Raw genomic sequence first — 22,836 nt, forward strand, 5'->3', positions numbered from 1 at the left:
TACCTTTAAGTACATTGTACTGTAGATCCATTGAAACCAATGGAGCAACAATCAACTTATGCTTATGATGCTTTCGGGAAACACAGCCCTGGACATTTTAACATTCTTAGAATATTAAAAATAAACATTAAGATAACACTATACTGTATATTAGGTGAAAATAAAGTTGGAATGTTAAATAACATTCTAATCATGACAAGAAAACCTTTTTTACCATTTTAGAACATTTCAAAACAACGTTGCCACAATGTTTTTATAATCTTAATTTGTTATCTGGGACCCTATACTGGAGGTTTTTACAGAGGTTTTAGCCTGATTTATATAACATTTCATCCATATTTATTTATTTATTTTGTATGAAGGTGCATCTTGTTTTAGAACAAGTTGCGCATAATGCAGTTTAAATTATTTATTTATGTTTTCAGTTAACATGCTAACTGATTAACTAAGCTAACATATCCAGCACGCAAACAAAATATGAATTTTTCTTTCTAAATAGGAAATTCGATAGAGTAATACCAATTTTTCTGTTCAACACCACAACTGAAAGATGGTTATATATTATATTGAATGTAACATTCACACTTATAAGAAATATATATGGATTATATTACATTATATTATATTAATAATACAGGAACAATTTAGGAAAAAAAGTAGGATGTTTAAGGACACTTTTATAATATTAATGTAAACATGAATTTAAAATAATGATAAAAATGGACATTCATTAATGAATATACTTCTGTCAGAAACATTTTTCTTCTTTTAACCAACCAGTCAACCACGCAGCCAGGATAAAGGGATATCAAAGACAGTGAAGGATCTATATAAGCTTCAAAAATCTTTCAGATGAATACATCACATTTGACAAGATGTTACATAAATACTGGACTCGGACAAGCCTTGATGCTTTCATACCTCTGTATACATGCTTGAAAAAGCAGCAAGATTTTGTTCAAAGCCACTGAATTGTTTGACGATCCAAGTGCCTTTGGGCTTAAAAAGAGACATGTGCAGTTTCATGTTACGAGACCTGCTATCCTCAGATAAACGAAGTTACTGAATTTAATTCTTCCTATGATTCGATTATCAACTCACACATTCCTACAGACACACACAAGTGCATAGACATTCAAAGTTTGAGATCTTTAACTTTAAAACAAGTAAAATCCACAATAAACCATAATTAAATGAAGGACTACTGTGAGCAAAAACACACAGCTTTTCAATTGAGACCCGAAGGGGTGATGATAATGCAGCTCAGCTGGAGAAATCAGCACAAGCATGAATCTCAACAGCGCCCAGAAGACCTCAGAGGGCAAATTTGAGCTAAACCATATCATTTATTGTGTGACTCTATAGGAGTGTTGCTATGAGGCAGGATCTTCTGTACTTCATACTGAAATGCTGCAGCTAAAATAAATATATTACATAACACACTTTTACATGTTAGAATAGACCTTGACGTCCTGTAATGCATCATTCTAGACAGCATGCCATTAAAGTGTTGAAAAAGCATCAGTGCTAGGATCAAGTGTGTGAACGTGTTTTTGTCAGTGTCTTTTGGTTGAGATTGTTTCCTATAAGCTACTGTATTAAATAAAGCCTGATTGATTAATACTGTAATATTATATGCAATGACCTCAAAAGGTATTTAAGCCAGACTTAAAATGTTCGAAGTGCAATGCATTAGAAAAATAAAATACACGTACTGTATTAGTGCATTAGCACCCGTCCACTTTTCCAGAACTTTTTTTTTTTTTCATTTAGTCTAAAATATTAGAAGTTATGTATATACAAATATTCAATTAGTTTGAGAGCGAACTCAACTATAGCATTCATTTGCACTACTTCATAGCAGGTATTGATAAAGAGATCTTTTGGTCTTCTTTTCCCATGTAACCCATATGGCCTGTGAACAACAGAATTCAAATGGCCACTGTATAATTAATTACAAGTACTTAATTTTTGGAATCTGATTACTTAATCCAGATTACATGTAATCAGTTACTACCCAGCACTGATTATATATTATATAATACATTTATATTTTAGATATACTATATATAATATAGTATATGATACAATGTGCATATTATATCTTATACATATTACAATTACATAAATGAGTACAGAACTTTCAAGAAATATTTCTTTATGTCTCTCAGTTGAACTTTGTAGGAACTGTTTGATAAAATCAGGCTTTTTTTGGATCCTTCCCATGCCCTTTCATTGATCTGTTTGGGAGTATGTTATGGACACAAGGAATAGATGGAGGGGTCATTTCGGATTTTGAACACAAGACTGAAGCGTGGGATCAAAAGAGGATGAAGATGACAAATGCCTTTGATGCTGATTGAAATATTTAAACTGCAAAATCAATTAAATGCATCTTGAAGTCATATCATTAGTATGCATGTTGGGTTTGAACTGTGTTGCTGAGGACAAAACGATGGAGACAGTAGTCTACTGTCAATCTCCCACTAACAAAATATTGACCAGGAAACTAGATGATTAATGCATTAGCTGAGGATCATAATGTGATAATAGCATAACACAAAAATGTTGCCGGAAAGCTCACACATCTAAACCTCCTGCTTCCCGGAGTTACAGAGTGAATCCTATTTCTTCAGCGTAAATAACTTACATTTCACTTACTTAATGACAGTATATTATCTTCACCTTTATAAGATGCTTTCTAGCAGATTTGTAGAAGCCCATATAAGCCACTGAATAAAAAATAAAGAAGGTAATTGCGACTTTTTAACTCACAATTCTTTTCTCGCAATTGCAAGTTTGACTTTTCTCAGAATTGCATGATATAAAGTTGCAATTGCAAGAAATAAAGTTAGAATTGTGATATATAAACTTGCATAAAGCTTTTTATTATGAACTTTTTTTCTTGCAGTTGCAAGTTTGTATCTCTAACTAATTTTCTCACAAGTCTTTACTCAGACTTGTGAGATATAAACTCGCAACTGCGAGTTAAAAAGTCCAATTCGTAGGGAAAAAGACATTTTCTTGTGATTATGAGTTTATATCTCACAATTGCATGTTGTAAAGTCAGCATCGGGAGATATAAACTCACAAGTATGAGAAAAAAGTCAGAATTGTGAATTTATATCTAATTAAAATATTAAAGTAGTCGCACAGTTTATATCTCACAATTCTGACTTAATTTCTCAGAAATGTGAGTTTATATCATGCAGTTCTGACTTTGTAGCTCACAATTGCGAGTTTATATCATGCAATTCGGGAAAAACATCTGAATTGTGAGACAAGTCGCAGTAACCTTTTTTTTTCTTATTCAGTGGCAGAAACAAGCTTCCATAGATTTGTGATTTGTCTTCAGTAAATGCATAAACTTCTTCAAGTCTGTCATGCTTCTGCACCCTCAAAGCTTCTCTGTTTTAGATGAAATGTAGCAACACTGCAGAATCTAATGGCTAAAAATAGTCAGTTAAAAATGGTACTCGTGATGCATGTATTTATCAACAATTTTTCCTTCACAGTGACAGAAAAAGAGAAAACTAATATATCAGGCAGTAGAATGCAAAATTACACCACCGTGCATCTGAAATCAGTTGAATATTGCGAGGGGTGTTGCAAAGAGATTTGTCTGGTGGTTTAGTATTAGATTCAGCGAAGCTCATAATCTGTTAAATTCAGAGAGAAGGGTAAGGTCATCTGCCATGTTCGTGAAGAGACAATTTACCCTCCCGCATCTTCTATCTGATTTGCATACATATATTCATTCGACACAAATAAGAAACAAGCTGCTCTTGATTTTTCTGTCAAGAATCCAGTTTAAATGCTGTGCTTGCTCTAATGCTAAACCGCAAGAGGTGCAACATTGCAATGTGTCAGGATTATACCAACTCGAATGAACAAATTGCATTTTAAACCCAGTTCGTTTAATGATTCATTGCACATTCAGAATAAAACATCCTCATATATCCACAAGCAAAATCAAAAGTCTCAGCACAAACGTTCACATTGACAAACAGAAACAGCTTAATATTTCAGTCCGATCCTGTTGATGTATTTCCTCTGGGTTTGAATGAATGGTGAATGAAGTTTGGTGAATAATGTAGATCACATCACAAACTAAATGCGTTCATTGATATGAGTCATTACTCTATATGAGTGAAATAACATGCATTGTCATCTGTCTACTGCAGAAACATACTCACTTGTGCTGTTTTAAACTCTTTAAATAAAGGGTAAATTTGTGGTAAAGGAATATTTCACCCAAAAATATAAATATGCTGAAAATTCACTCACTCTCAGGCCATCAAAGATGTAGAAGAGTTTGTTTCTTCATCAGATTTGGAGAAATGTACTGTAGCATTGCATCAATTGTTCAGCAATGAATGCTCTGCAGTGAATTGGTGCCATCAGAATGAGAGTCCAAACAGCTGATAAAAACATCACAATAATCCACAAGTAATCCACAGCACTCCAGTCCATCAGTTAATGTCTTAAGACAAAAGCTGTGCGTTTGTAAGAAACAAATCCATCATTAAGATGTTTTTGAATCCTCCATAATATTGACTTCTCCAGTGGAAAAAGTCATCAGGAGAGGGAGAGAAATATGCACAGATTAAGCACTGTTTACAAGTAAAAACGGTCCGTGGATTTTGATGTGAGAGGATGGACTTTTTCACTGGAGGATGCATTATTATGGATTATGTATTTTGTCCTGAAGCAACGGTTTAATGTAAAAATGTCTTAATGACAGTTTTGTTTATTACAAACACTCAGTGCTTCATGTCACACGATGTTAACTGATGGACTGGAGTACTGTGGATTACTTGTGGATTATTGTGATGTTTTTATCAGCTGTTTGGACTCTCATTCTGACGGCACCCATTCACTACAGAGCATCCATTGGTGAGCATGTGATGCAATGCTACATTTCTCCAAATCTGATGAAGAAACAAACTCATCTACATCTTGGATGGCCTGAGAATACATTTTCAGCAAATTTTCATTTCTAAGTGAACTACTCTTTAAAACTCTCCATCAGTTAAACACAGTACCAGTATGCAGTTCTCATATGTGCATTGCATTTACAGGAGGAACGCCGTACAAAAGTGCTGTGCAGTCCGCGCACCGACTTTGAGCATCACCAGGTAATACACACTTGTGATTATTGTGTATATATACAATCTGTTTTTTATTTGAGAGATTCGTCTAGACGCCGTGAAATTGGTTTAGACTTTAATGTCATTGTGCCAAACAGGACCGGTCCCTTTAGGAGTCACTTGAGGTTCACGGGAATTGTTAATTGTGCATCTTGCCACATGATTACACAGACGAGCCAATTAAGCCTAAGCAAAGAAGAATTATGTCATCGTATGCGCTGAGAGCTCTGTTGTGTTGTGCTAATAGGCTCGGCGAGCCTGCAGGAAATCATTTCAGAGACGATATTTTTTCAAGAGCTCCGACTGCCACATGTACTTCCTCTCCGGAAAGCGCTCTGGAATTTTAATCCGCCGGAAGTCCTGGATGCATTTCTCCAGCTCCTGCTCCGGCGTCATCTTCTCTTTGGCAGGCTTCCTCTTCCCCGTCATGGCATCACGTGGCCCGGCAGTTCGAACGCGGAGCAGATCAGTCCTCCTGGGAATCGGGGTCGGACCCTTCTTCACCGGCCGGTCCAGAGTCTGGATGTTGTGCTGGCGGGAGACGGGACGCACAATGACCGTTTCCTGCGGAGAGCTGGCTTCCGATTGGGTCTCGGAACAGGAAGTGGAGAGCTCGTTGAAGGAAGTTCCGCTCTCACCCTCGCGCTCGCTCTTGTGGCTCTTGCAGCAGCAGTCGCAGTGAGAAGAAGACCATCCAGATGGGCCACCTGAAAAACACAAAGCCACCCACAGATGTCATCAAAGCACATACAGCCAAAATGATAACAGAAGTCACACTGGGAGTAGTTTTCGGAAGTCAGTGCCATTTTTGGTGCAGGTATCAGTTGGCAGAACGGTCCATTCAGGAATCAGGATGTGTGAAACCTGATAACAAAGGTGAAAGAACTGAGGTGAACAAAGATATTCTTCATTTCCTGCACTATAACCAACACAAATTCTCCTCTAATGGCACGGATGTTTCTCATTTTACACAGTCGATGCTTAAGCAGCCCATTTAAAATGCATCATTTGCTCAAAAGGAAATTAAACTCACAAACTTGAAAATAAAAAAGCATCACGTGCACACTATGAAATGCATTAATATGCACGAGTGCGAGCCAGTTGATTGGCATTGAGCAGGTTGACCAAAGAATCCACATTTAAATCAACGCCTGATCTATATGCATCGATCTGTTTTGTGTTTTGGACAAATAACTGTGCTAAAACCACAAAGGGCCAAGTACTTGTCTCAAAAAGATATCAGTGTGCGTCAGTTGCTTTTGTTAGCTGATGGATATATGCATGCATCAAAACAGACTTTGACTGCAGAGAAATCTCCAAACATCAAAGTATTAGCTGGATGAAGGGACGGAACACCTTCAAATGCATTTACATATTCATATTTTCGGATAATCCTTGAGTGTGATAGAGGTGGAGCATCTGAGCTCTGAAAACAGTATTGGTGAACATGCTTTCTGTTTAAAGCTAAATTTAAATGTCTGAAAATCCAACTTTGAAGCACTTGTGAAACAAATGTGAATGAATTCTCATTATTACTGTAATGCATAAATACATAAAGTTTAAAGAAAATAGCTATTTTTAATAGCAAAAAAGAGTAAAATTTATACAACATGGTATTAAAACAAATTAGTTATTACCATTAAATTATCTTTAGTCTAATAAATAAAAAAAAATTAAGTAGTAAAGACTTTATACTGTATGTCATAGTATTAAAATGAATCATTAGTTAAGTCCATTAAAATTCTCTTTATTGTAATGATAAAAGAAAATTATGAGTTTATAAACCATGGTAAATGGTCCTTTAACAACCATAAAAATTCTCATTCTCATCAAATTCTCATTCTCTGTAATGCAAAATGTAAATAAATAAGTGCATAAATAAAAAAATAAATAATTTAAACAGTTAAGACCATTCAAATTCTCTGTATTGTGATGCAAAAAGAAAATTTAAATAAATAAAATATATAAATAAATGCAAGTAGCAATGATTTTATATGTCTTGGTATTAAAATGAATCATTAGTTAAGTCCATTAACATTTTCTTTATTGTAATGATAAAAGAAAATGATGAATTTATAAACCATGGTAAATGGTCCTTTATGTACTATTAAAATTCTCATTAATGCAAAATGTAAATAAATAAATGCATGCATAAATAAAGAAAATAGTAAAGAATTTAAACATTGTGGTAAAATGAAGCATTAGTTAAGACCATTCAAATGCTCTGTATTGTAATGCAAAAATTCAATTTAAATAAATAATTAAAAATTAATATTTTTAAGACCATTAAAATTCTCAAAATCGAAATGTGAAAGTAAATAAATAAATACATGCATAAATGATTAAAAAAGGATTTTGGAACATTGTGCACTAAATTAAAGCGTAGTTAATATAATTACAATTCTAATCAATAAATAAATAGTAAAGCTTTTATAGATCATGGTGTTGCTTGATTTACTTGCATTTACTGATTTAGATTTAAAAAAAAAAAAAAAAACATTAAAAACTTTTCCTTCACAGTAATGCGAATTTATATTGTTTGAATTCTGATAATTTGGTTTAAATAATTTGGTTAATTTGATCATTTGGTTCAATAATTTCTTAATGCATTTTTTAATTTCTCATGTCAATTGTTTCTATAATTTGGGTGATGAAATATGACCTGGGCTGTGTTTCCCAAAAGCTCCGTAAGCCTAAGAAGTTCGTAAAAACGATCTTAATATTACAGTCTGTTTCCCAAAAGCATCATAACTTAAGTAGCACTTGAAAATCATTTATATCTACGAGTGCTCTGGAGTAATCGCAAAGCATTTAACTTTATTCAAGTCTCATAATTATAATATAAAGTTTTGATTTTACTTTATTGTACACTTTATTACTCATTTTTTCATTTTTTTTTCATCTTAATTACATGACTATATAAAACAAAAACAAAAAAGATTAAAAGAAGTAATGTAGGAAATATGCTTCAAAGACTGGGGGAAAAATCTGTCAATGACTTACTGACGTGCACGAAAACCAATGTATTGGACCCGGAAATAACGTCTCTATATAGTTATTATATACTATAATATAAATTTTTATATAAAGTATATTATAGGCTATATTATTATGTAAAGTTTAATATTATACGTATAAATATAATATAATATAATATAATAGTTATTACAGCCATCTGGAACGCAGCATTAGGTTAACATTTCAATAAACGAGGGTGTACTACAATTACGAGCCATAATATGGACCTTTCTCACATTTCCGGGTTTCTCAACAACGGAAGTCATCATAGTTGGGTTAACTTGAAGAGAAGTGAATGAGGGAGTACCACGAATATATTTTTTGCATTCCCATTTGCTCAAATAGAAAAAGAAAAACTCCACGATAGTGTTTTCATGACTTTCAATAAAAGGAAAAAAACTGAGAGAGATTAGTAACGGCAGTCAGAAGAGAGAATGATGTCAAATTTAACGTCCCTCCCAAAGACGCTGCATTAGAAACACCCTTGCATTAGCGTTAACCGTTTTTTTGTCATTTGATGCAAAGGTGATATAATACAAAGAATAGTGTTATAAATGTACATACATTTTTAAAAAAATACAAATATGAAAAACTTTCGAGGATTTATGATGCTGATGACTGTTAAACGCGTGACAAACGGATAGAGAATCCTAAGTAGCACTTAAAGCATGGCGACATGCAATTGCGTTAAGTGCATTTTTGGGAAACGCACGTGAAACAATAACGAACAATCGTGAAATAATGCGTAGAAAATGCTCATAATAAGCTCTAAGATCAATCGTTATCAAGAAACACAGCCCTTGACATTACATCGAGAGATTCACCCACCCAAATCAAAGTATGTGTATGATCTTTCTCATTTGTGTTTGTGTATATACAGTAATCACTGCTGTGTTTTCTCAGTCCAATCCCTATGAATCGCAGCTGTGGTTTCGAGAGCATAACATGAAATAGCTATAGCATGACAGAGGCTCGATAAAACAAGTCTGACGTTTTCTCCCCAGGGGTCACCGTATCTCCACCTTCCTGTTATTGGTGGAATAGAATTTCAACCCTTTTCCCATCAGCTTGACATACTATTAAAAAGAGTGATCACCAATGAGACGTCATCTGCATAGAGGGATGCCATTTTACATCTGAGTATCGTTATTAGCTAAACACGACTCTCAGAAGCAATCATTTGTGTTCTTTGTGTCTCCGAAGCTGCTAATTTATCCTGATTAATAACAAAATCATTCAGCTGAGCTGCAAATACATTTTACTGAATGCAATAACAGGCTAATTGAAGGCGATGTGATTGCTAGTGGCTTTCTAATGGGAATCCATGAATCTGACACCAGAATAAGCAGAACATTTCCCTGCATAACTATTAAAGCAGGTTCTCCTCTCTGTCCATCTCTCATCTTCGCTTCCCTTTGCCTGCAGCATATGAAGGGTAAATAGAAAGGCTTTTACTGAAGAATTGTTTCTAAATGGATGGTGCAGCCTGATGGGACCACAAGTCGAGAAGCATGGCGAGCAACAATACCATAACTAAATAAAACACATCAGTAATACCCCACTCAAGACTTGAAACTTTTATGTGTCTTGACAAAAAGGAGACTGCTAACGAGTGGCTAAATAGAGGTTGTCAAGGACATTAAACGTCCTCATGCATTTACTTACTAACCTTGTTGTGTTTAAACTTGCACTCTTGGAAACTTAAACTTTCCAACTTGTAGATTGCAAATAATGATTGAAAGAGTGAGTTGTTGGAAGCTTACTGGTTAGCGTTATCAGTCTGTGAAAGAAACTGAACATTATTTACAACATTATGACCTGTAATCCAGAGCCTCAGGCAAACGGTTTGGAGTGAATCATTCTTTTGAACCGGTTCTTTTTGGTGAACTAATTGAACCAGTTCAGCAAATCGGACAGAAGCGTCTGAAACGGTTCACGGCTCGAGCAGCACAGATCTACAAGTTACTCAATCAAAACTCACTTTCAGACACCTGACAGTCACTCCGACTTGAAATGAGCTTTGATAATATAATTGCGAAAACGTGACATCATTGCGTGATTACGAAAACAAACTAATGAATTGAACTGGTTCATAGAAACGAACTGTTCGAAAGAGCCAGTCCACAAAAAAGAAACGGCTTTCTGTTTGTCTGAGGCTCTGGATTGCAGGTCATTTTAATAATGTTGTAAATAATGTTCAGTGTCTTGCACATACTGATCATTTCACTTCATAACACCACAATATATCGTCAGGAGTGGCGGTTATTAATTTTGTGCTCCTTTTTATTCTCAGAAACCGATTTTTTGCTCTCTCCTCTGCGCTTACACATTTGTTACTTCTCACCGGAGCTTGCATCATCCGCTGGAACAACACTCTCTCCTGATATTATTGTTACGAAACTGCATCGCTTCACTTCAGAAGGCCTTTATTAACCCCCCGGAGCTGTGTGAGACACTTTTTATGATGGATGGACACACTTTATTGGACTTCAAAATCTCAGCACCCATTCACTGCCATTATAAAGCTCAGAAAATTTTGAATATAACTCTGATTGAATTCTTCTGAAAAGAAGAAAGTCATATACACATAGGATGGCTTGAGAGTGAGTAAATGGGGTCATTTTCATTTTTTGGTGAACTATCCCTTTAACTTAAGGTTTGGTCAAAAACACAAACAAAAAAATAAACCCCGGATAAGCAGACCATTTCCCTGCATAACAAGCAGGTTCTCTTGGTCCTCTGCGCCCACTTCTCCTCTCTGTCCATCTCTCATCTTTGTTTCTCTGCAGCATATGAAGGGTAACAGAAAGGCTTTTATTGAAGGATTGTTTCAAAACGGATGGTGCAGCCTGATGGGACCACAAGTCAAGAAGCGAGGCTAGCAGCTATAACGCTTCCATAAAACTAAATAAGCTGGGCTGGGACTGCTCCTCAACTTGCTGTTGTCCTCAGATGCCGCATTTAAATGGAAACTCACGTTTCCCAGAGTCAGACTGTAAAGATCTGGAGACGGTCTGCATTCCATGGTCATTGCTTATTGGTATTACTGTAAGCGGTAAATATCAAATGGCCTTGGTCAGCAGGACATTAGGCTAATCTAGTGCTGTTTACCATTAATGCTCACCAAGCTTATAGCTGCAGTTTCTATCAGACAAGAAATTGATTGCATTTTGCTGTATCCACCCCATGCTCTGTCTTCTGATCTCCGAGCGACTACAGAGCTGCGTATATGGCTGCATGGATCATATTGCAGGCCCATTACGGTTGGGGCTTGTCTGCAGAGCTAAATCAGTTACCGTATGTGAGTGCCTTCTCATGAATTACACAAGCCTGAAAGATGCATTTAGCACCAGGCTTGAGCAGAGACAATCTCATCACAAGGGGCAACCACCCACCAGCATCTACCCATAATGCATTGCATCTAAATGCCTGAGAGTGCTTTAGATCGCAATTCTCCTGAGCAGCGTGCTCGGCGTAATGTGTTTGCTAGCACTACAGCACAGCACAGACAGCGATCCTAAAAATAGTGTGACGCACATCTATGCATTTTTAATAAACACTCGATCTCCTAATGCTCACATGAAGCAGCTGATGCTAATACTGTATGGGTAAATCATATGGGCGGCAACTAATGTGTTTGTGTTTATGACCTGCAGTCATAATGCTTCCTGCGTATCTGTGCATTAAAGTTTACAGAGATGTTTAACTGTTCAGAACTATGGTATTAATTATGGATTATGTCTACTGGAAATTACAAGAAACACACACCCATTATCTACTTTTTAACTTCACTTGGTTTCCTCTTCCGTAGGAAAGAGACATCACAAATGAGATTTCTTTAATATCCGAATTGTTTTTCCTACACTAATGAGATTAAACTGAGAACAGAGAGATTTAGCTTAAGTCTTCTGCTTCTCCGATTTTTTTTTTCCCTGAGAAAAAAACAATAATAATTGCATGTGTCCTCTACTCGTATCAAACTGTTCTTAGAATATGCAATCAAATGTCTGACATTTCAATATAAGCTCATCAAATTCATCCAAGACCCCAAAAAGGGAAATGAGTGGGCATTTAACATATTTATAGTCTTTTGACGCGTAAAGCTTGGAGTAAAGCACCAGTAAAAGTAATGACTATGAATGTGCAAGGGGATATTTTAATTATTTATTAATAAACTAGTGATTTCTGAGTCAGTGTGTCGGCTGCAAAGATGAAGCAGACTCGCCAGCTCTGCAATACAGTGACACACCTTCAGAGAGAAATGCACCTTTCATACGGATTACATGCTTTCACTGGCCAAGCACCGCCTTTTGATCGACATGTAAACGACCAATCAAAGTAAGCTTTGTTCAGTGTCATGTTAAGGGGCATGAAATTGTAGCCAATGTACAGACCAGCGTGCAACCAATAAATTGTTCATTCAAGATGTCATCTTCTGTTGCCAAGAGTTTGTGCTTTGAACTTCACATATTTTTGAAAATCCAGCGTTTAGTTGATAACATATTTATGACCTTGGACCACAAAACCATTCATAAGGGTAGATTTATACATCATCTGAAAGTTAAATAAATAAGCTTTCCATTGATGTGTGGTTTGTTAGGAGGACAATATTTGGCTGAGATACAACTATTTGAAAATCTGGAATCTGAGGGTGCAAAAAAATCTAAATATTGAGAGAATCATCCTTAAAGTTGTCCAAGTGAAGTTCTTAGCAATGCATATTACTAATTAAAAATTAAGTTTTGATATATTTACAGTAGGAAATTTACAAAATATCTTCATGGAACATGATCTTTAATTAATATCCTAATGATTTTTGGCATAAAAGAAAAAATTTATCATTTTGATCCATACAAGGTTATTTATTTATTTTATTTTTTTTTCTATATCCACAAACACACACCTTCTACAAAAAAAAGGTCATCTTGGTTGAATCAAAATATAGTTTGTCTTATGCATCAGACATTCAACACTCTGTGGGCTGAGACTATAGTGTGATGCTTACTTCTAGGTTGGCCTACAAAAATACATCATCACTGCAGCACTCGGAAGCTATAAATCAACAGTTTGCTCATTTGTGTCAATTATATTTTAAATCTGTGAAAGATGTACTTATCAAGTAATCTATAAAAGTGGGGCAAAACAATTTTCCTGTGATCTGTGTGGATCCAAAACCATCCCGCTCCCAAATATAAGGTCTATCTACAAACAGCAAAAGGAAAAAATAAATATTCTCAGCTCTTGAGTCAAGCCGTTCATTTTGGTATGCTAGAAAAGTCAACCAATCATACTCACCACCACAACCCTGCAGGCATTTCTGGACTGGAGCTATTTCCACACACACACACACACACACACACACACACACACACACACACACACACACACACACACACACACACACACACACACACATACCTCTTCATTCTCAACAGATCGGTCTGATATGAGAAATTAGCAAAGGAATCTCTGCACACTTGAGGCTTGTTAATGAGAACGGGACAACTGATGCTAATCTTAAATACTGTGAGTCTGTGCCATATTTTCATCCTACGAAAAACGGAAGATCAACATCAACTCAATGCATGATGAACAGCTATGTGCATCTCAGGGTTACGTTAGTTCAGTGCAAGAGCTCTGTAAATAAGTATAATGTCTGATTAAAGTCCTTCTGTTATGGTTTTTGAGCTTCGCCTGAGGTTTGATCATGTGTACGTGCTTGTTAATGTACAAAGTAGGCCAATTTTGTCCTTGCGGGGGAGCAGTCATATAGAAAACTCATCTTTGCAAATAAAAAAAAGCTTGTACTGTATCTAAGAAACAAACATTTTACTTGAAAAATGAAGCTGGGGAAACAGAAACTGTGCTGATAATAATACAAATGAGGTGTCCTTTTGTAAAAAGAGCTGATGCATCATGGGAAATGAGGCAGGGTGACAGAAGGGTCCAAATGGGCTGGACTTAATAAACACCCATTGTCCAAATCCAAGGACAAGTAATGTCAATCCCAGTCTCTAAGTCTGCAATCCAGAGTCCAGACAATATGACAATTTCATCCTCTGACTGATGTTGACACAAGCTGCAATCTCCTTCCATTGTTAAAGGCAGCCATGTGCGTCTGAGGGAAAGAAGCTTCTGAAAGACAGATCGGAGAGCCCAGATCATCTAAATGTAGTCATGACCCTCTCAAAGCACTGATGGGGCACAATAAGACCAGCAGAATGAGATGACAGAGAACCTGTCATTACTACAGTGGCTTCTTTTGAGACGTGGAGAAAGTCAAATTTCACAGCGTCACAGAGAAAGGACAGTGAGGGAGAGCAGGAATATCTGAAAGCCGTTGTTAATTTGAAGGCTGAAATCTTTAGCTGGGAGTATAAAACACTTTTGATGCTTGTAATGTATAAACACTAACAGTCTAGACATATTCATGTTCTTTTAATAACATTTTAGAAATTCTCTCAACCAACTTCATCAGAGGTGCTTTTTAAACTGTATCGAAGGTGTATACTGGACACATTTACCCATTAAAATTTCTTGACTAATTAATCACACAAGTTCATTAAGTAAGCTACAAAGTTGTCACTGGGCTAACTAACTTTGTCCCTTGTTATGGTACATATAAAAAGTGTTACCTTAAAAGTACATATTAATATAGCCTATTAATACCTAAAGTTTACATATTAGTATAATATAAGTTATCAGGCATATTAAACTATAAAGTATATTAAGTGCTATATTAATAAACTGCAAATTATTAGACTAGTGTTTTTGTTTAACATTAACATTTTGGATGTACAACAATGATCCTAGTAACTGGAATAATAATGTCTCATTTAGCTATGCTTTTATTAGGAGAAAAGTTTTTCTATTTCTTTAATTACTGTGTTTACTCTTCATTTGATTGAGAGGTCACACTTCAATGGTTGTTTTACATATATATTTTAATACTAAAAAAATAGTAAAAAAAAATACAAATTAAAACAGTTGGTATCAATATTTTGATGTAGAAAAAAGCCTTAATTAAATTTGTTCATCATATAAAGTGATTGTATCTCTTCACAAGACTTGGAGTAAACTGCTCAATCCATATGGATTCATTTTATGATGTCTTTATTGCCTTTTTGAATCTTTAACTCACCTTGAGTTTCAATGGAGGGACAGAAATCTACCAAGTTTCATTAGTCTGTGTTTTGAAGATAAATGTGAAATAGATGAAAAGATGCATGTGAAATAGTATGACCAGAATTCACAGTATTCATAAAACAGGAGGCATAAAAAGTACCTGGATGCGCATACATTCGTCTGGTTCTCACGAGAGCAACTGGAGATTTGGTTTGATGCTCACCCTGCATGTAGTGTGACCTATTAAATACAACTATAAAAAAAGTGAATAATAGTAATGATAGTTATTGCACTTTATTTAGTTTGTTTATTTAGGCACAGATGAAAACAGTGATTATGCATTAACAGCAAATGAGTATTCTGAACTTATTTACCCAGTGCATTTGTTATTACGGCCGTGCATGTGCATTTTAACAGTCATGAAGTACCTTGAGAGTGTGCAATTCTGAATTCAGCCCATGACTGTATCCTACATCTTACATTGGATTTTTGCCCCAACCTCCTTAACAAAGCATCACCCCTGTGCACTTGTAATTTCACAGTTTCCTTAAGCACGGAAATCTTTAACACACTGGATATGACCGATTCTGCTAGAAAATCACTTCTCGCTCTTCTCAATTTACTTCCCACCTCAGGTGGAGACTGAATCAGTCTTTCTGTACAGCAGCCTAAATGGGAACGGTCTGGATTTGCCCCATCTCAACTCCCACAGTGGACACAGGACTTATTTCTTGTGCCTGTTCAATAATGGCTGTAAATCACTAGTGTTCACAAGAATAATAGACATTGCATATTCACATGAGGTTCTTAGAGGATATGGCAAGAATAATCTCTCTCTGTCCATGGTGTATTTTGACAAGCTTAGTTGCTTAGCTCGTGTTTCACATTCGATTAGCCCACACCCTACTGTATAATCTGCACTGTACTGGAAACAATGTGACAGGCTGAGTCGTGATGTTGCAATACATTAAATGCAAAATTATATAGCGTGGGCTAGATTCTAGGTTTTGAACGTAGAGATAAGTATGCATGCGGTGTCGACTTCACTGGATGTTTCTGCTTTATGATGCAAAAACATGCCGTAGATCATAAGTATTCTTGGCCAACATAGAAGGTGACCTTAAGAAACATCTAATAGCTTTTTAATTGGAAAACTTTCAAGCTGGCTTGTGATGTAAATAATTAGCTGTACTGTTTTGGTCCTTAATGATCAAAAGAATAAAGCTCATCCATTTGAAGAGGGATCGTTACTGATAATGGTAATCTAAACTTTTTAAAATTAATATTTCATAAATTATTCGTATTGTATTAACTTTCAGGAAAATAAAAAAAGTCTTATTTTACCATATTTTGGGCTGTTCATCATCAAAGTGCAGTGTGTTTAGAATTTAAAATATAAGGCTTGACATGAGGTCAGGATTTTAAGATTAAAATGGAATGCCAAGACTGATTCAGGCAATAAATAAAAAGGGGAAGAAGTCAGTAAATGAGTTTCATCTGAATGCAGCTATGAAATGTGTGAGACGTTTATGAATCGCATGATGCTCATGCAATTTGTTTTTCTGCCAAGTAGAAATCACTGTGGCTGTAATCTTTGGTCATTAATCACAGCTACTAATTAATGCAGAGACAAAACTGACCAGTTGGTACAAATAATTAAAATGTCAAGGACAACCTGCAGCACATTTTCTAACTGCAGGAATGGGCAGAGAAGGCATGTTAAGTGATGAAGCACATAAGAAGGAGGATGAGTAAGTAAGCGACAAAGAAAAATAAGCAACCCCTTTGACCGCAAATGATATATCACCAATCTCTTGGGCGGTCTAAATTGGTAAAATGTGTCATGTGGGTGATGTTCTGAGAAGTAACAGCACAAGAGAAGGCAGCGAGGCCTGTAAAAAGCAACTGGTTCATTTCACCAGGGGATTCAAGAGCAAACAAATTCAGAAGAGAAACAGGAATCTACCAATCATGCTGTAAACCCAACTGTGCAGCGTAAAGTGCAAATATAACATTTCAACCATTAAGTGTAATGCAAATAACTGCATTATAATTTTATCTTGTTATCTGGTGTGGCAGAAGTGTCAAGCCCATTCGATGCAGATGCACATTACCCATATTGAGCCAAGTGGATTTTAAATGCAATGTTAAATGCAAAAAAATATAATAATTTGCATACTTGTCTAACGCTGTGGTAGAAATCACACGTCTAAGTCCAATAAAGTCATCATCTTTAAATATTTTGCTCTAACATCCGCATGTCTTTCCAAACCCATAAGATTTTCTTTCCTGTGGAAGAGAATGTCAAAGCTACTTCAATGAAGATTTATGATGATCATAGCTGACAAGTTCATTAGTTAGTTTTATTTAAAAAATGAATAGGCTGGGATTTAAACCAGGTCTCTCTTGTACTACTACTAGATTGTCCCATTTTACCGTAATAAAAAGTAACAACTTATTAGAAAAAAATGTTTTTGGTTTGTCATTTCTTATTTTGTTCATCTATGGGCACCAAGTAAAATAAGATAATTTCATAAACAATATCCCTAGTAAATGGTGAATGCCCGTTTTTGCTTAAATATCACAATCAGTAAGAAAAAGGTGTCAAAGGATAACACTAACAAAATTGGTTATTTTATATGGAGTTTAAAGTCATTTTTAGATGATATGTGACTTTTGTGCTAGACAATTTGTATTTGATTTTATGTAGGCTTTTGAGATTTCTGTATTTGTTTTAGAAGCCATTGTGAGAAGCCAAAGTTTCTCATCTGCCATAAAAATTCGGCAATGATAAACAATTTTATTTCCTTAAAAGGTATGAACACTTGAGCTTGTTAATCAAATGGCATCCTAATAAAACACTTTATTAAATAGAGAGCTTGTGGCTTCTAATTTGTCAATGCAAAGTTCCAGTAAACAAAGTTGCAATGAAATGAAAGTAGCAAGAAATCTTTTATTCCGTATTGTGATGTACATTCGAGTGTAACGTATAATTGAAAAATAAAAAATATAATGCATCGATTACTCACAGGATGTTTAAACCAATAGCACATTTGCCGTCATGCTGTTGGTCTGAATATCTGCACGACTGTGATGCATTTGTAGAGTTACAGTATAGCATGATGTATCATAAGTTTTTCCATTATGTGTGGGCAATGGGAGGGGCTGAATGCTGCAGTAATTATACTGATGACACAGAACAAATCATTAAGCAGCCATATGTCCATTCGCCCCAAATCTCGTGACTGTCCTCCAGAAGCTCTCTGTTCCAGGCCCACTCTTTTTAAGTTTTCCAAGGGGACTCGTTTGGAATTAAGCACAGAGTGATTTTTAATTGGCCATATGCTGCAACATCTCTCTCATTTAAGACAAAGGCAAGTCAAATGAACCACTAATGAAGGCAGGCACTGCAGAACAATTGTATATCCAAAAGGTGCACATGTAGTTAAATAAAGAGATTGAGTGAGCAAGAGAGAAAGAGGAGGAGGAAGTGACATGATCATCACTGTGGTAGATTACTGAAATATTCATACCACACTCTGTTCAAATCCCTGAGAGCTATACTTGAGGGAATACTCCACATCTGCATTGGCTCAAAAGCCTCCCTCTTTCACTCTCTCTCTCTCTTATCGATGTTCTGAGAAGACAAACTCAGTTAAAACTCTGCTAAAACTTGAAGGGAAGTTGTCACCTACATTAATGAGCACATTCTTAGTTCGAGGCTGATTATAGAATTGATCTGAATAGAATTGATCAAACTATCAGAGTGCGCCGCCTAGTGGTACTGTCTGAGAAAAGCGTAAAAAACACTCATTGGTAATGTTGTGAATCGAATTCACTTGATTCTAAAGCAGTGTTTCTCAAATCTTGCCCATAGCGCCAATGCGCTGCAGAGTTTAGTTTCTAATGATTCTGAAGACAGTGTGTGTTTGGTTAGGGTTAGAGCTAAACTCTGCAGGAAAGTGAATTTCGTGGGCCAGATTTGAGGCTCCCTGTGATTTGGATTTTATTTGTGAGGAATTTAGTGGACAAATATGTTTGAATACCATAGACTAATATATATATATATATTCGTGCTGTCAAACGATTAATCGAGATTAATCGCATACAAAATAAAAGTATTTGTTTGCATAATATATGTGTGTGTTCTTTGTATATTTATTATGTATATATAAATACACACATACACAGTATATATTTTGAAAATATTTACATGTATTTACATGTCTATATTTATATTCATATAATTTATATCATATATAAACAAAATAAATATATAAAATATTTCTAAAATATATACATGCATGTGTGCATTTATATATACATCATAAATAAATAGTACACATACATATATTATGTAAACAATAACTTTTATTTTGTATGCGATTAATCTCGATTAATCGTTTGACAGCACGAATATATATATATATATATATATATATATATATATATATATATATATATATATATATATATATATATATATATATATATATGAAGAGTTGCAAATGCCTCTAAGTGCCGTGTAAAAGTTTCTTCTAAAATTTATATTATATAAAATTATATATATATATATATATATATATATATATATATATATATATATATATATATATATATATATATATATATATATATATATATATATATCAAGATATTTATTTTTGCCGATTCTTCCTTTATTGTGATAATAATATTATAAAAATGTTCCTGGGCTGGGATTCGAACTTGGGACGCGAGTAGAGCAATATGGCGCTGTATGTAGATGTGATGTGAAGTCTATCGGCACCGTCACACTAAAAATTTCAAAATATTTTTAACCTAAAACAATAATTATGTACTTCGTGATTGACAACAACTGATAGGCTAAACCACTTTCACGATTTATCGATAATTACCGACTGGCTGTATATTATTGTGAAGTAAACTGTACTTACGGTAGAAGACATACTCTGCGTTATTGGACCAGTATTTGTCATCGGTATGTCTGTTGTGCGGAGAAGCGGTGAGCGATGAATTGCACGCCACGACGTGGAAGCCGCTCTCCGCGAGCATATCAAACGCGCGCTCCAGGTGGCGAAACTTCAGGTAAAACTGAGAGGTGTAGCGCTCGGCTGGCCTGTCGGGGTCCCGGCTCTCGTTTAGGGTGTCCCCAAAAACTTCTTTGGCCAGACCCACCCTTCCGCAGATGAAGATTTTGGGTAGTCCGCGAGTTTTGGCATCCGTGTCCCTCCCGAAGGCGCATGGGCTCCTGTATCCCACCGTGATGAAGCCGTAGCGCCTATCGCGCGCGTCCAGGTAAGACGCGGGGAACAACCTCTGATCGCTTCCCTGGGATGCTTCGTCAAAGTCACCGTGGATGTTTTCATCTGCTGTCAGGATTTTGACGAGCTCAGGCAGCTGGAAGAACTCAGCCTCGCGTTTGAGCCTCCCTTTCTCGGGAAAATAATCCGGCAGGACGACGCTCTTATCGCGGAGATAGTCCAACACATATCGAAAGAGAAATCCGTCCCTGTCGATGAAGTAGCGACCCTTGATGTCCTGCGCGAGGTCGTTGGAAACGTCCTTTTTAGCTGAGAATAATTTCCCCAGCAGTGAGTTTGGCACGCTGGTGAGGGTGGCATGGCGAGTGTAGTACACCTGTCCACCTACATTGAGCTCCACCACATCAGAGGAGCAACTCTGAGCACATCCACTGTCCTTGGGCGTCTGATAAGTCCTGCAATTCTCAGTCAGGGCCATTTCGGTGCGTTGCACGCTTCAAAAAACGAAAAAGCGGAGACGCAAAAGTTTTGGATTTGTTTTTAGTGAGCAAAAAGTCAAGAGGAACATAACCTGCACGCGCTTTAATAGACATTCACAGTCTATTGTGTTAAGTACAGCATCTCTGAGACCTGCAGAGTGTTTATAAAAGTATAAATGCATCAAAACGACATGGTAAGACTATTAGGCTTTTCCCACAAATATAGCTGGGTATCTATTGCCAGATGATAAATCTGAACACGCATTTCCCTGTTGTTATTTATAATAATGCAGAAATAGAAGAGCTCTCACCCAAGGGACCCAATTGTGCAGCTCATGTAGCTATCATCCAGCTACAAAATCCAAAAATAAGTTCTGCTTATAAAAAATGAAAAACTGCACCAGCTTCAACTTCACACAACCTTCAGAAGAGTGGTTCTCCTTCACGAAATCTCGTCTGTCCAGAACAGTTAGTCTTCATGTACCTGGCACCCACCCAGCATTTCAGTAAAAGGATCTGTAGTTGAAAAGGAGGGTGCGCTAGGAAGTTTGTGCATCCTGACTCTCCTGAGCATCAGCAGCGTAGTGCGAATGAATGCAGCGTGCTGAGAGAGGCTTTGGACGGGGGAGGGAGACCATTCTTAGGGAGATGAGCCTTACATCATCTTAAAGGAAAATGACAGCTGGAAACATACAAGCGTTTCACCCTGCTTCTCCAGATTTCCAAATATATTTATCCAATTAACATGCTAGATGTGAATCGGTTCGGCTGCAAAAATACATTTTCACATAAATGTAAAAGGTTTTCAGGCCATCCAAGATGTAGATTTGTTTGTTTCTTCATCAGATTTGGAGAAATGTAGCATTCCATCACCAAAGGATGCTCTGCAGTGAATGGGTGCCGTCAGAATGAGAGTCCAAACAGCTGATAAAAACATCACAGTGATCCACAAGTAATCCACACCACTCCAGTCCATCAGTTAACATCGTGTGAAGCGAAAAGCTGCGCATTTGTAATAAACAAATCCATCATTCAGGCGTTTTAACTTTAAACGGTCACTTCTGGCCAAAATTTGAGTCCATTATCCATAATAATGCTTCCTCCACTGATAAAGTCCATCTCCTGTGGTCCTCACACATCGAAATCCACCCACATATCTGGTTAGAACCATTGTAAATGGTGTTTTATCTGTGCATATTTCTCTCCTGATTCAAACGAGGTGACTTTTTTCACTGGTGAAAGCAATTTTGTGGAGAAAGGACTTGTATTTTTGCCAGAGGCAATGGTTTGAAGTGAAAAATGTCTTAATGATGGATTTGTTTATACAAACATGCAGCTTTTGGCTTCACAAGACATTAACTGATGGACTGGAGAGGTGTGAATTACTTGTAAATTATAGTGATGTTTTTATCAGCTGTTTGGACTCTCATTCTGACGGCACCCATTCACTGCAGAGCATCCAAATCTGTTCCGATGAAAAACAAACTTATCTACATCTTGTATGTAAATGTTAAGCAAATTTTCATTTTTGGGTGAACTATTCCCATTCCTTTAACAGTGGTTGAGTTTCCCAGAGTAAGTTTTGGGGGATCTGAGGGTATGTTAATGTTTCAGGACCACGGACAGATCCACACAAACTTGGCTCCATTTATCAGCTTTTACCTTTTACAGTAATTTGAGTATTACATGATATTTGATAGTGCATCGGCTTTGTGTAATGGATATTTCTTGTCACCGTTCCAACTCAGCAGCATTTCAGTTCCTATCGCTTTTGCTCTTACAGAATATTTGGTAAAACCC

The 22,836-nt window shown here is 36.2% G+C and overlaps 1 protein-coding gene across 1 annotated transcript; it reads right to left on the reverse strand.

Annotated features, from left to right (window-relative positions):
• Positions 1-4,875: 4,875 nt before the first annotated feature.
• LOC109045804 (BTB/POZ domain-containing protein KCTD16-like) lies at positions 4,876-21,815 on the reverse strand. The gene is made up of 3 exons (XM_042738641.1): positions 21,348-21,815; positions 20,231-21,051; positions 4,876-5,857 (listed from the first exon to the last, which is right to left on the reverse strand). The coding sequence occupies exons 1-3, from the start codon at positions 21,371-21,373 to the stop codon at positions 5,424-5,426; spliced, it is 1,281 nt and encodes a 426-aa protein (XP_042594575.1). The 5' UTR covers positions 21,374-21,815; the 3' UTR covers positions 4,876-5,423.
• Between the last annotated feature and the right edge of the window lie 1,021 nt (positions 21,816-22,836).

Source organism: Cyprinus carpio, chromosome B14 (assembly GCF_018340385.1).
Source record: "Cyprinus carpio isolate SPL01 chromosome B14, ASM1834038v1, whole genome shotgun sequence".
Lineage (NCBI taxonomy): Eukaryota > Metazoa > Chordata > Actinopteri > Cypriniformes > Cyprinidae > Cyprinus > Cyprinus carpio.

Coding starts and splice junctions, on each gene's coding strand:
- LOC109045804 (XM_042738641.1), bottom strand. CDS start 21,373: ATGAGCTGCACAATTGGGTCCCTTGG. Junction 21,052..21,347: donor TGCACAATTGGGTCCCTTGG/GTGAGAGCTCTT, acceptor CGTTTTTTGAAG/CGTGCAACGCACCGAAATGG. Junction 5,858..20,230: donor CGCAGAGTATGTCTTCTACC/GTAAGTACAGTT, acceptor TGTGTTTTTCAG/GTGGCCCATCTGGATGGTCT.